Source organism: Aulonocara sp. 'chitande type north' Nkhata Bay, linkage group LG3 (assembly GCF_057382095.1).
Source record: "Aulonocara sp. 'chitande type north' Nkhata Bay isolate Kocher_YH1m ecotype deep benthic linkage group LG3, A_spYH_male_GT1.1, whole genome shotgun sequence".
NCBI lineage: Eukaryota > Metazoa > Chordata > Actinopteri > Cichliformes > Cichlidae > Aulonocara > Aulonocara sp. 'chitande type north' Nkhata Bay.
In genome coordinates this window covers 19,605,517-19,620,904 of record NC_141346.1, presented here as the reverse complement: position 1 = coordinate 19,620,904, position 15,388 = coordinate 19,605,517, and the positions used below count along the sequence as shown (strand labels likewise).

At 41.6% G+C, this 15,388-nt stretch overlaps 2 protein-coding genes across 2 annotated transcripts in view; one reads left to right on the top strand and one right to left on the bottom strand.

Annotated features, from left to right (window-relative positions):
- Nucleotides 1–15,388, top strand: part of LOC147334363 (low affinity immunoglobulin gamma Fc region receptor III-like) — a 529,842-nt gene that overhangs the window by 30,725 nt on the left and 483,729 nt on the right. The window lies entirely within an intron of this gene.
- Nucleotides 1–15,388, bottom strand: part of LOC147334389 (uncharacterized) — a 49,266-nt gene that overhangs the window by 4,580 nt on the left and 29,298 nt on the right. The window contains exons 4-8 of the mRNA XM_086287758.1: nt 13,217–13,480; nt 12,892–13,137; nt 12,620–12,805; nt 12,430–12,522; nt 4,246–4,332 (exon numbers count right to left, since the gene is read on the bottom strand). Coding sequence (XP_086143884.1) covers nt 4,246–4,332; nt 12,430–12,522; nt 12,620–12,805; nt 12,892–13,137; nt 13,217–13,480 — 876 coding nt within the window. The remainder of the gene's footprint in view (nt 1–4,245; nt 4,333–12,429; nt 12,523–12,619; nt 12,806–12,891; nt 13,138–13,216; nt 13,481–15,388) is intronic.

Below are 15,388 nucleotides of genomic sequence, written 5' to 3'. Positions count from 1 at the left end.
AACACAAGCATGGGACAACATAAAACAGCCACCTTGAAAGGACAAAACATAACTATATATCTCTACCTAGAGAGGTCACTCTTGTGAGGATGCGAAAGAGGCCATCTATGTCAGTAGTAATATACCTGTACTTTTTTTGCCCCCCCACACACACACACCCCGCACCCTCCACCCCCCCCCACCCCCCCACTTCCTCTTTCCCCCCTCCCCTAGCCCCCTCCGCGTTCATGTGAGTGCATGTGCGCGTGAACGGACTTTTTGCACGTGCATGTGGGTTCAGGGGTTCAGACTTTGCTACCCGCACAGAGCGTTTCTGACAGTCAGGCGCTGCTTGTACAATAGAGAAAAGAAACAATACAGAGTGTTTCTCTGCTCCAAGAAATCCGAGGGCCTTTCACAAGGTAAGCATGTCTGTTATGCCCAGGGCATAAATGTCTGTATGTCAGTGCTGATTATTCAAACCCTGTTTAAAATGTGACACACATGTCCGAAAACATTTCCTCTAAATTTGCAAAGTTACTGATTTAAAGAAAATATATTTTCGAATTTTTAGTTGCATGTCAAACATATGATAGACTCTTGAGCATGTTTATATAGCTAAATTCACAATGGTATAACCATGCTAAATAAAAGAGGCCCAAGCACCAAGGCACTCTAATGCAAACCTCTAAACTGTATGTTGATAAGTACTGTCAGAAACGCTCTGTGGGGGTAGCAAAGTCGGCTCAATGCACATCCAGGAATCCTTGTGAAAGAAAGGTGTCGCTGCAGCTAGGCTCTCAGGATAGTGAGGCTTTTATTTATATTTGCATCCTGGTGCGTTAAAACTAGCAGCCTCTGTGTCCCGCTTGGATCCTCATTCCGAAAATTCAGATATTTAAATAAAATGGTGAATTGGCTAGTGATGAGGAGCCACTTAGCTCCGTAAAATGAGGTTTGATTAAATTAAACTCTTATGAACAGCTTTGAATTCTACCTCTCTGCTGATGTGTTCCAAACAAACGATGTTTTCTACATGGTCAAATTGTGTGCTAACTACCTCACACCGCTGTGTCTGGGATCTGAAAAAATAAAAAGTTAAAACGATATACCTTGCGGCAGTTGTGAAGTGCTGAGGAAAATACTGTGTGTCTGATGGGGTGTTTTTATATAGGTGGACTTGGTTTCAGTTGGGTTCTGAGATGCAGATATAAAGAGGAGGTTGTAAAGAGAAGGGTGGAAAAACTATGGTGGTTCGGTTAGTCAGTAGGAGGTGTAATTGTCTGCCTGTAGAGATAAAGGTGTGGGGTGTAAGAAAATGTGAAAAACCTTTGGAGGTTCAGTTGGACAAGGTTTCAGTTGACCTCTGAAATGATAGGATAAGATAATGGAACTGTTTGTAATTAAAAATGTGGAAACTATGGAACTACAGTTGGGATGTGTGCTGGGATGCTCTTGGTAAAGGGAGCCTCTTTTATTGTTTTATGACTTGTTTTGCTGACTGTTGGGGCCCTACCTGTAACCCACTCTGTCTAACTGTTGCAGAGTTAAGAATATGTGGTTTTAGAAGTATCACTAGAAAAGTTTATTTCTAAAGGAATACCTGTTGTTGTTTGTGGTACTCTAAACTATTAGCCTCTGTGTCTTTTTGGAGCACTAAAGAAAAAAGCAAAATGCTCCTAATGGAGTTAAATCATCTTTGTGTAATCATTGAGTCTTACTGTTACAGGGTGTTTGTGCCTTTTGGATAATTAGAGGTTTAGTTGCATTAAAGGCACATTGGGGGTTGATACAGTGCTAGTGTGGCTATATGTGAATATGTGCTTTTAGAAGTATCACAGTTTATTTCTAAAAGAATACATGTTGTTTGTTGTGCTCTGTTTGAAAACGATTTGCTCCTAAATAGCACTAAAGAAAAAGCAAAAGGCTCCTAACTAGTTAAAATACCCCTAAACTAGTTAAATTAAATCATCTATGTCTAAATAACAGAGCTCTGAGACCTATACAATCCTTTAAAAAGAGTTTAATTAAAACACATAATGGTTTCATTAAATAAAACGCTATTAAACACATGTAAACTCACATGACCCCTGAACCCACATGCATGTGCAAAAAGTCCGTTCACGCGCACGTGCACTCACATGAACGTGGAGGGGGATAGGGGAGGGGAGAAAGAGGAAGTGTGTGTGTGTGTGTGTGTGTGTGTGGGGGGGGGCAAAAAAAGTACAGGTATACTACAACTTATGTCCACTGCTAATGACCATTATTAAACAGACACAGTGGCTTATGACACCCCCATCAGGCAACTACTATGCAGTTTCTTTATAATGTTTTTGATCAGGGCAGCCTCTCTCCTATAGTATTTGACAAAGTAAGGTTATAGTAAAGCTATAGCGGCTCTCCTGAGGTCTTTGTTTCTTTGCACTTTGAACAAGGTTGATATGTATTAGTGTATTTTATTGTCTTTATTCCAGTAAAATAAAGTTTTTTTATTCCTTTTTAAACTTACATTGAGTGCCTGGACTTGGATGTTTTATGCCATGCTTTGATCACAATCTTTCCATTTGTCGTAGTACTGCAATACAGCTATACAAACCTTTTTATTTTTGTAACGCTGCATTATATGGAGATGCTTTTTTTAAAAGCTGCAACGCCTTTTCACAGTTTTTTGTTTTTTTGTTTTAACACCTCTGCTGTCAAAAGCAGAATGACCAACTGGAAGTCGTGGGTGTTTGTATGTGTAAAGATCTCCACAGTTGTCACGCTAATACAAAGCTGTGAAAAAGTAAGGTGGACAACCATGTAGTTCACCATCTTCTTTCAATGCAAACTAACACTTTTCACCACAGAGCAATAAACAAACACGTTCTCACAAAATGAATGCTATTATTAGCCACTCAACAACAGACTGTGGTGAGAGGTGTTATCATCTTTACACTACAGTTAACTAGAATCAAGAGGTACTGCTATGCCTTTACACTGAAATTTAAAGAAGTGAGAATGACAGTTTGAAAACACGTAGTTAAGAATAACTGATATTTTCCATCTGTCTTTTGAATCTTATAGTACCTGGAAATATTTCCTGCTAATCCTGCTAAAAAATTGAGTGTGCACCAAACCCTGAAAGGCAGACACATCTGGGGCCATTCTGGGCACTTAATTGCTTGTCTAAAAAGCAGCCCCCTTCAAAATGCTCTGTGGGTCAGATGTGGCCTAAAAGTTACAAGACGTCTGATGTTGTAAAGATTTTATTAACTAATTATTGCCAAAAAACACATCAACAGTCCAAGTTTATTACCAGTGTTGGAGTGTAATGTGTTAATGTAATTGCATCACATTTTACAGTAATGCAGAAATATAACAAGCTAGTGTACTAAATCAAATAATTGCATTACATTTACATTTATTACAAAAATCCTTCAGTTATTGTCACACTGGATGGATGTGCAGGGAGGTGGAAAATGATGGAGTACAGTCTATTTCTTTTTTGGGAATAGAGATAAAGTCATTACTTTTTTTTTCACAAAAAGACACGAGAAGAGTGGTAAAGTGCAAACTGCATCCAGGATAGAACAAAGAGCATAATCGTGCTAACACAACTTTTGCCTCTTTGCAAACATCTGAACATACAGCGTGTGTGTAAACCCCAACCCAATAGACAAACCCTTAGGTGCCAGTAGGTGCCAAAGGCACTGATTCAGGGTTAAAGCAATTATTTCCACTTGTACATTATTCTATAATAGAATCACAACTGTGATCGCTTTGAACTTTCTGTGGGCCGGTTTCCAGCTTTCCATTTTGCTGTTAATTTTTTCTTTAATGTGGAATGTTTAAACTGTTTGGTATAGTGATGTTGACTAACATGTGTTGTCCCTGTTAAAGAACAAAAAAGACATAAATAAAAGAAATAGAATGCAATTTAGGTCATTTTATGGTGTAACACAAAAGTAGTGTAACACGTAGTGTAATAAATTGCTTTCTTTGGCAAATAAATTGCAATTACTTTTCTAATACATTACATGGCATGTCTTTGAGAAAAATGGATATTTTAAAAGCTGTAAATGGTGGAATATTATATGATATTTCTGGAGTGGTGACAACATAGAAAAATAAGGGGGAAAAACAAACCATGGATTTTGTGAACCATTACAGCCCTAGACTAAAATTGAAAACACACCTGAATTGAAAAATTAAAAAGTGTGGCCCAAAGAGTTTGTCCACATCTTCTGTAACTTGTCTCTATCCAAAGTTTAAGAGTAGCCATACCTCGAGTCCTCTTTGGTCTGATGACTATTTGTCCATAACTGACATCTTCAGTTCTCACTGCTGAGTACACTGCTGCTGGATCACTCTCTGGAGAATGAAACACATTTAAATGACTGCAGGTACAACAGCTGCAAGAGTACTGTTATGTTAAAAAGAAAACACAAGAGTGTGAAGATATGCGTAGCCTATTTTAGAGTTTAGCAATGTGTTAGATAGGATGTAGAATTATTGTAGAGACACTGACACTGCCCTGGATGTAATAAAGGCCTGAGTGTGTCATAAACTTAGGAGTAGATTTCTAGGAGACCCTCCCCCAGTTTGAACTGTGAAAGTGAGACAAAGAGAGGTTAATGTTGAGTGGAAATTCCTCAGGGCATGCCTGGCTGGGAGTCCCAAAGTTTGTAACTAAATGACTTTGGTTTGGAAGGGAGACGGACTTTTATGACCCTCAGGAAGGCACGTACATAGAGATATACGCACATAGTGCTTTAACTGTTACGCACACACATCCACACGCACACTCACTCACGTGTACTCACACATACACACGGATACGCGCACACACAGGCACTCACGTGCTCTTGCACATAGACACAGACAGAGTTTGCAGCACACCGTGGGGGTTTTGTGATAGGGTCGCTCCTATAAAACTGTGTTTCACAGACAAAGGAGTGAAGATTTTGCAGAGGGACATCGGCCTGGCAAGTCTTCCTTTCTAGAAGAATGCATGCTTGAGTAAAGATGAGTAAAGATGAATAAAGTTTTTGTGAAAATGACTACTGAGTCCGGTGCATCTCTGGAGGCATGAGGAATAAAAAGAACCGGGGTAAAACTGATTTCCCAACAAGTGCTATTGGTATTCCTCAAATCTCCAGTGCTTTCAAAGATAAAAATAGTAAGAAAGAAATATAAAAAAAGGGCAAAAAATGACATAAATTACACAGGTCTCTGGACTAATAAAATGCCTTTCTTTTAATGGATTAAATACATTAAAAACGTGCTCTAATTTAGTGGCTTTTGCCTTCTAGAGTGCAGAAAAATAAACATGGCAACAAAACAGTTCCAGCATCACTCAACGCGCATTCACAACACTTATTTCTTTTTATACACATTTTTCCTTCTTTTTTTCAGCTTCTCGGAGCAAAGATGTGTCCACCATTTATTTAGCATTTAAGGGCATCACCCACGAAGGCTTTTGTAAACACTTTTGTAATCAACTGTTTGTAGACAAGAAATTAAAATACATAATAAAAACACATTAAAATAAATGATATTCAGTAATAATAATAATGACGACCCTAGCACTGGTCATTCCTATCAGTCTCATACAGCATATTTGTAAAGCATTATAAGGTTTCCCATTAGTGGTAATACCTGGTACCAGGTTTCATCGGTAGTATTCATGAGTCACTAGAATGACTCCTTCACATAATTATACCCAACATTTTTTTAAACCTGGTAATGAGGGAAGTGGCCACATGTTTATGGGTAGCTGTAGCTCAGCTTGTACAATAGGTCACTAACTGGTTCAACCCCTGGCTGCTTCAGTCTGTACTTTAAATATATGTGGGCATGATATTAACCATGATTAAAATACATTCATCCAAGCCTGTACTGGTAATCTGGCATGGTGGGCATTTTCAAAGTGGGGCGGGTGGTGACTGGTGTGCAGTGGCCCATCCCGACATGCATTTACAGCAGCCTATTTGTTCATTTTTTTGTGGAAGAAATGGCAAAAAGGTGGAGCTGAAAAGCGAAGATTAAACAATATATATGCAGTATAAGCAAAAAATAAGCAGTTAAATAAGTCAAGGGGAACAGACTGACCACAGAGCTGTAAGTGTTTTATCAACAGTATGAAAGGATCTGGTTAACATGTCAGGATGTCACACAAACTATTGAATTATTGTCTTTACAAAAGTTAGATTCAGAATTTAAGAGTAAATTTGTATTGTAATTAATAATTAAGTTTTAAAATTATGGTAATAAATAATATAACAGTGTTTGATTCATGGTTTGTGCATATAATTTGCACTACTGTTATACTTTTACAACCTTTTTGAAATGAACATGGTTTTAATAATTGTATTACTTTTTAATTGTGGAAAAATAGGACGCTAGATAGCTGGAGAGCTGGTGTCATGGTCCCTGTGTTTCCCCAGAAAGCTTGCTCAGAAGCAATGTGTTTTTGTTATTGTTTCTCTCTCTCTCTCGCTCTCTCTCTGTGTGTGTGTGTGTTATGAACAGCTGATCAGATCATTGTGCAACCTGCGTCATTGTAGCCCCGGCTTTATTCTACACTCATGTTTCTTTGTGATCTTTTAGTGTTGTTCTAATCATTGCAAGAACCAGTTCACCTACCAACCCAGCAGATCCACAAAGGATGCCATCTCCAATGTCCTGCACACCACTCTCAGCCACATGGGCCAGAAACAGGGTAACTATGTGAGACTGCTGTTTGTAGATTATAGTTCAGCATCTAACACAATAGAATGTAGACAGTAGAATGTTCACAAAGCTCAGGGATCTAGGACTCAACAGCCGTCTGTGTGCATGGGTGTTGGACTTCCTCACTGGCAGAACTCAGGTAGTGAGGTTGGGTAGGTGTGTCTATGACAGCATCAACACCAACACGGGAGCGCCACAGGGGTTTGTACTCTCGCCACTGCTGTACTCCCTTGTCTAAATGAAACACAGGATGTTGGAATCCCTTCTGACTGTGTGGCCACTCATGACTCCAACACCACTGCGAAGTTTGCTGATGACACAGTGGTGTTGGGCGCCATCTCCAACAATGATGAAGCGGCCTACATGGATGAAGTGGAGAATCTGGCATTGTGGTGCCAAGAAAACCATCTCCAGCTGAATGTCGGCAAGACCAAGGAGCTGGTGATGAACTTGAGAAGGAGTCAGCACAGAGTCTACAAGCCCCTCCATTGCAACCTCCATCATCAGTGCGGTCCTTCAAGCATCTCGGTGTCCACATCTCCTCAGACCCGACATGGTCTGCTCACATTCAGGTCCAGTCCAAAAAGGCTAGGCAGCACCTGTACCAACAACTGAGGAAGTTTGGGGTCTCTCCAGTGATACTCAGAACTTTCTATGCAGGCGCACAAGAGCATCTTCACACAGAACATAACATCCTGGTATGGGAACAGCTGTGTTAAGGACCAAAAAGCTCTTCAGATAGTGAGCCATACAGCAGAACGTTGCTCTTCCTTCCCTACAGGACAGCACCAGGAGATTTTGTTCTAGAGCACCTCAGATAATAAAGGACCCGTCCCATCCCAGCAACAAACTGTTCCAACTTCTGCAATCAGGCAGAAGGTTCCACACAATCCAGGCAAAAACAGAGAGGCTCAAGAAGAGATTCTGGACCCACCCACCTGGGGGTGTTTGTATCCAGTAAGGGCCTAAGGCTAGACCCCCCATGGTAAGCGAGCCTACTGCGGACATGAGCGAGACAGATAAATATGAAGGCATGCCAGCTCGGACGTCGCCCAGATTGACAAGGTCAGGTATTGAGGAACAAGATCACCCTGATGAGAAGTGAAAACAGGGCATTGTTGAAATGCTACTACACAAGTAACCCTGGTTTAAGGGGTTACATGAATAGGATGAGGGACCTATGGAATCTTTGATACCCAACATCCACATTGAGGGTGAAACAACTAGTAGCTCAGTGTTCCAACATTGGGAAGAAGGGACTGCTCTCACAGCTAGAGATTGACATGGTACAACACACATGCTACGGCAAGGGGGAGCCAGGACGACAGGTCAGAGGGGGAGATTTTATCACTCCCACCCGAGATTGGGTACCAAGCCTCAAGTGGGATAGAAGAAGGATCGTTGAGTGCGAGAGGAACTGACCTGAAAGATAGGATCACGACGAAGCTTGAAACCTGGATCCTCCATAGCCGGTTCCCAAGACTACTTGAAGTACCATGACAAGATCTGCGTGAGGATGTGAATGAGCACTTGATGGTTTGCCTTTAAAGTTGTCTCGAACCTGGTACACTCCAGAAGCTAAGTAAGCTAGGTTTTGAGTAAGTAGGCCTGGGGTGAGGGGTATTTTTATGGTAAAAATACAGTGGTAGGGGAAGGGGATAGGGGCCTTGCCAATGTCTGCCAGTTCACCTTGTGTGGCTGAGCATGGTGCAGCATCTCACCCTGTTCCTCTGCTACCGGATCAAGCTGTAGCACCATCGGTGTCTACGCCTGTTGCTCAGGGGCTGCCTGAGAACAGGCCGATGACACTGCCTCACTTTGAACCACTCTCGATAGTCATCAGTGGGTTCAAAGCAGGATGCTAGACTCCGGGTACGCCTGGCTCATCTCCAGCTGGAAAGGGAAGATCGTGAGAGAGTGTTCCAGCTGAAGAAGGAGTTGGAGCTTAGGCGTTTAGAGGCGGAGCAGGCCAGAGCCAGAGAGATTGAACTGAAAAAGGTGGAAGCAGAGACGACTGTCAAACTATGACAGTTGGAACTCCAACAGGTTTCCCTTCCAACTACTGCCTCCATGCCACGGTCTGAGGCAGAGTTTGATGTAGAAAAAAATAATCGTCTTGTTCTGGTGTTGACGGTTATTTTGAGTCATTTGAGCAAATAGCCACAGCCTTGCACTGGCCACGAGATGTGTGGGCCATCCTGCAGCAATGCAAACTAGTAGGTAAGGCTCAGGAAGTTTGTTCCTCATTGTCAGCTGAGGACAGTCTGAATTATGACTGCTGGCTTATGAGCTGGTCCCAAAGGCGTATAGGCAGCGTTTCCGGGGGTTGAAAAGGGGACAGGGTCAATCCTACTGAGATTTTGCAAGGGAGAAAAGTGTGCTTTTTAATCGGTGGTGTGTGTCCTGCAAAGCTGCTGACCTGGTGTTGATGCATGAATTAATGCTTGTAGAAGAATTTAAGAACTGCATTTCCAAGAAAATTGCAGTATATCTTAGCGAACAGTAGGTTTCCTCGCTACAGCAGGCTGCGACGCTGGCTGATGAGTTTCTGCTCGTCCATAAAACTAGTGTCAGTAGGTATGACCGAGTCACCTCGCTAGCCCCAGTGAAGGCTAGCCAGGTGCCACCTGGGCAGTACCCAAAGTGTGAGGTACTTGTGTCTCGTCCCAAGGTGGAAAGAAAGCGTTTCTTCTGTTTCAAGTCTGGCCATTTAAGAGCAGATTATGAGGCCTACAAACGGAAACAGTCAGTCTCGAGAGCTAGGAGTGTGCCAGCTAACAAAGCTGATACAGGCATGGTTTTAAGATCCGAAACAAAGCTTTGTTTCTTCTGCCACAAAACTGGCCACCTGGTTGCTATCTGTTTGAAAGGGACGATCTGATATCCTCGTGTTGGTGTAGTGCCCTCGTCATCATAAATAATGTTGTTCCAGGTTCAACATTGCAAGTGACCAATCACCTTCTCCTGAGGTCATCCGTGACCTCGAAAAAAACAAACGCCTTCAAAAAATCTACCTCACTTGCGCGAAGAGAAACCGCCTCTGTAAGGACAATATGTATAATGCTTACCGTTTATTAAAGAAAAGTATCCTGAAATGCAAAGAATTCAAGTTCCTGGATCGGCGGACAGAAGCGGTTTCTCTTCTCGCAAGTGAAGTAGATTTTTCTAAGGCGGTTAGTGGTAACATGGTGCATGGTAAGTAATATATTTTTTTAAAAATTTTGTAGGACGTTCTGTGACAAACCACTGGTTTGTATTTATGGGAGGGGGTGTTACGGCCTCTTGAAATTGCCCTTGTGTGGGTGTGGTGTTCTCTCTCCACCTCCTCCTTTCTTGCTCCACCCCTCCGTCTCTCTTTTACTCCCTCTCTCTCCCCAGGATACAGTTGCCGTTCATTGGCCTCGTTTACCACCTAGGCCCAGTCAGCAATCTGGGCTGGGGAAGAACTGTGTGATAGAGGGTGGTGTTTCTGTTGACTCTACACTATTTTTCTAGGTGTTGGAAAGGTTGCGTGTTTGTCCTGTCTGTGGTGTGGAGTTGTAGGAGCAGTGGGGAGAGTAGCTGCCTCATATGAATAGCATGGGCTTGTGGGCCTCAACAGCAGTGGCAATAGGGCTTGCTGCTGCTAGTGACAGGGTGGGCCTGTGGGCCCCCGGAAGTGCCTCCTCGTGGTGTGGAGTTTCTTTGTTTAGTTGTTGTGTCCTTTGTTGTTGTGACCTCTTCTTTCTTTTGGTTTTATTGATAAAGTGGCATTGCAGTTTCTTTATGTTAAGATTATTTGCTAAACACTTCTGTCTGGTCTCTTTTTCTTTCTGTTCTACACCCATTTGTTAACGGTCCCCAAACACACCCCTAGACCTCTTTCATGTGGACATAACAAGCATAACAGACGATACCTACAGCCGCCATTACCAAGACTAACAAGCTGATCCACACTACGGCAGCAGTGATCCGTGAGATTCTTGGCTACAAGTTGAACAGCCACAAGGGGCAATACCCTCCATGGAGAAGGAGACTAGGGGCTAAGATCAAAGTAGCACAGAGAGAGGTTAACCAACTATCGGAGCTGCAGAAAGGTGCGACAAAGAAGGTGCCAAAGAAGTATATCAAGCTGCCCATACCTGAGGCCTTAGAAACTGCCAAGCAATGACTTAAAGCCTTAAACTCCTGCACGCTTTCCCTCACTGCTAAAAGGAGCAGCGGCAACCCCTCATCTGCCGATCGTGTCTGGCACTTAGGGGAAACCCTATAACTTTTGGCAGGATGAGTTGCGGAAGTGTACTCACGGCGCGCTGTCGAAAGTGCAGCACGATGAGTTAACACAAATTCATCGGCAAGGACAGCGGCTTTAGACAGTAACCCCACCTTCTGTTCATTAAGGTACACCACAATATTTTCAGGGAGACATGTCTTGAACTCCTCCAGCAGGATCAACTCTTTCAGCTGAGTAAAGTTCTCCGTGTGACTGGCAGCCAAAACTCACGTGGGCCCAAATTTACTGCATGTGGCATTTGTCCAGTCATGTGTCTGTAGGTGGGTCTAAAATGGAGGTTGTTGACGGAAATGGCTCTGATGCGGCTAGTTAGCCATGTTAATGATATGCCATGATAGTCATGAGGCTACCAGTTACTGGCAAAAATAATGGAGGAAATTGGGACGGTAAGCCAATTTCTGTCTTTCTGGTTCGGTTTTGTTTGTTTAGCGGACTTTTGTGCATTTACGTAACTGCTCTTTTAATCATGGCTTGTTTTTGTTGTGTTTGGTGGTTGTACAAATGGTTTATATGAGATTTTAGCTGAGATTCAGAGGTTTCTGTGGATACCACACATGCTGGGACTTATATTTCTGACCCTGTGTTATAACCGATTAAACATTGATCTCCTCCCTTTTGCCCTTGTTACGGGGAGGGGGGGGCGTAACCGGTTCTGTGCTTGAAGCTGTTGTCCTGTGAGCCCCCTATCACTCAAGCTGTTAACTCTCAGAAACTTGATGGTGAAGGAAACTGTACTTACTGACACCTTGACTTTCTTTGCAATTTATCTGTAGGAAGGACCCACATTTTAAGTGTTAAACCTGTAGAAATTATTAGAACCAGCTTGATCAACCTCCATTGCTGCAGAGCAGCTTTAAATTGCTGACCCATTTTGTGTTCACTGAAAAAGACTATTTTGTATCATTTTGAAATGTACATTATTTTTCAGTTTTGGGTAACCTTAAACTTTTTTTTAACCTCTGGCAGTTCACCACTTACCATTTCAAACTATTCATTGGACTGGAACAACTTGAATAGCAATAAATAACTGGAAAAATTGTGGTGTTATAAAACTTTTGACAGTTAGTGTATACAAAATGTGGAACAAGTGAAGTGCAAGTGAAGGGAATTTCTGACTGGTAGTGTATATATAGTGCAATGAGTCCTTGGTACATTTGTTTATTTTCCTTGGTTGTGTGTTGTGTCTGTGTGGATTTTTGATTCGTTTTTATTTGTTTGTTTTTTTTTTATTCCTTTTATCTACTTTGTGTTTGTTTCAATTTCTGCCTCAGCATCAATAAAATTGCTCCCTTTGATTATTGTATCTGCTTGTGTCCTGAATTTTGGGTCCTAACTCTGTAAAAACTGAGAAAAATATACATTAGAAAATGTATATTTTACTCATTTTATTTAAAAAAAAAACCTTTTCGTAACTCCATGATCGTCCAATAGCCCCCAAGCACACCATAAAAGAATAAGATCACCTCTGCTTTGTTTGACTGGCAGCTGTTGAAGATGTGATATTTTTATATCACTATATGTGACATCAGCAGCATCTTCTCCAGCTTGTTCATCAACTGAAATTAAACAGAATAAACAATAACATGAAATGAATATAAACTTTATTCTGCAAAACAAACCTATATATCTAAGATACAGAAAAATGGGTTTTACCTTTAGACTTCTTACGAACATGTCTTCTCACCAGCAGAGCCAGTAATGCCAGTAGAACCACAACACAGACTGATCCAGCAAAAGACAACACAGAGAAAACAGAAGGAAAGAGGGATGGAGCAAGAGAGGTCCAACCAGGAGGAGGTGTGTATGTAGGTGGAGGGGTGGGGGTGGGGGAGGGTTTCTCTGAAATAAAGCAAACACAGTCCTTAAGTTGTCGTCACATTGTGAACGTTGAAACCTGCAGAAACACAGACAGGTGAGTGTGTCACCTGTGACAGTGATCCAGCTGGATGGAGACTCTCCATGACCGCTGATGTCACACTTGTAGAGGCCTTCATCAGACCTGGAAACATGCTGGATGGTCATGTGACCTGTAGGCTGCTTCCTGATGAGGGAGCCATCTTTATAGAAAGCAGCTGGGAGGTTGGAGGGAGTGGTCTTTGTTTTACAGAGCAGAGTGACGTCATCTCCCTCCATCACAGGGAGGACAGGACTCTGCAGGATCACTGATCCACCTCAACACAGAGACAAACTACAGCATTTCATCCATTTACACACAGCTTCATCAACACTAACTCCACACACTCAGCTTACCAGCGACTGTCAGGTTAACCATGTTACTGATGCGACCCTCTCTGGACTCACACCCGTAAACTCCACTTTCAAGTGGGTCAATGTAGCTGATGTTGCAGGAAGAACCAGCTGGTTTTCCCCACCCATCTCCACACTCAGTCCTCTGTTGTTTGCTTGTGTTTCTCCTCAGAGTCCATCCAGCAGAGCTGTCGTCCTCCTCACAGCTCAGAGACACAAAGTCGTCTTTAAAAAACTGAGAGTTGCTGGGACTCACAGTCAGACGAGCTATGGAGAATTCAATGTAATCTGATTCTGTATTCTGATTAAAACATGCTGTTTTTTATAACCTATGGAACGCCAGGACTGCCATAATGAATTAATTAAATACACCATTAAATAATTAATTAAATGTGGCAATAATTAATTAAAATTGGAATTAATTAATTAAATAAATTGTTATGACACATGTAATTAATTAATTATTGACACATTTAATTAATTATTTATGTATTTCACATTTTAATTAATTATTGACACATTTCATTAATTACTGACACATTTAATTAATTATTTAATGATATATTTATTTATTTCATTTTGGCAGTCCTGACGCCTGGCTCTCATCATGAAATAATTTTATCTGTCAGCCTCACCCATCAAACTCAGGGGGCGGGGTTAACGCTGATCGAGTCAAAACCATTGCTTTGGCCTGGTGGCCATTGTTTCTAGCACACAACAACCGGCATGTGGAAGCTAACAGAACTGAACTTTGAAAAACCCTGTTTGTGTGTCACCAAATACCGTTTTAATATTTTTTTAGCCGAGAATGTAGTGGTTTAATCTTCATGTGTCTGGTCGGTTTGTCAAGATACAGCCTCTTTGCAAAAGTGTTTCGATGATTTCGGAGATGTCTGCCCAGTCTCACGGCAAAGCGTGGGATAGACCCGCTCGCCTCGCAAGCAATCCCACCGACAAAGCGCAGGCCCCGGTACACAGCTGTAGTAACCCCCGCTGACTTCTTTTACTGAGGTTATATTTATCGGTGTTTTATTTCCTGATGTTCTTATGTGTCCTACGTGTTTCAGTCGCCAATTCTGAATTCTAACTAACATTAAAAACATGTTTAAGGAGGAGAGAGAGCAAATATATCTGTTTAACATCTGATCTTTGGGTTTTTGTTCAGTAATCAGCGTGACCTGTGTATAAACACATAAAAGAGATAACGTTGGTGTTTCCGTCATGTAGTAACTGCTGGCTTTAACTGTACAAAGGTTGTTCGACACTATGAAACACATACAGACTTCATGATGTTCGGCTAATATTTTTATTGTGAATATTAATCATGCTGACCTCGCTCTGTACACCACGCAGCGAGGTCAGCATATCCACGATATCCTCAGCTCCATGAGTTAACACAGAGTTTCCCAGCTGACTATCTAACTTCCAACTATTCCAGAGACGTGAAAATATACAGCATAAAGAAAAGTGTAAGAGACTCAGCAGCAGATTAGAATAACAGTTATACATTTAATAAATCACCAAATGAATCCAAGAAACGAGCAAACCTGTTCCGACAATTTGAGTTTGTATTCCCTCAGCTGCAGACTCGCTGCTGTTTAAATGTTTGAAAAGGAAGATTAGATATAAAAAAACGTCAAACATAGACTCAGTCTGCCTTCACATTTGATATGAGGCCAGCACGTATAGTGGCCTCAGCAGGCTATTACTGAAATACACGTGCTATATCATAAACTATGATATAAACAGGGAGGTCCTATTAACATGTTTAGTTTTAAAGGACACCTTCCTGCCTTTAGTCTCATTCATGAGCAGTATTAGTTTTCTTCTAACATCCAGAAGTCTGCACGATGTGTTTCATAGTTTGTAACAAGCCTTTGACAGGTAAACATAACATGACCGAAAAAGCAAAAAAAAAAAAAAAAAAAAAAGAGAGAGAGAGAGAGAGAGAGAGAGTGTTGACATAAGAAGAGAAAATGCTCTCAATTATGGAGACAGGCAAATGGTTCATTTATGTTTGATGTGTGTTTATTCCTCCCTAAATATCGTCGGTGAAGTTTGCCATGCACGTCAGATTTTCCTGCGCATTTTTATACCTCTGCCAACAGAGAGAGAAAAAAAATCACATTCTAACAGACAGCTGGTGCTTAGAATACAGTTGAATAACTATTAAAA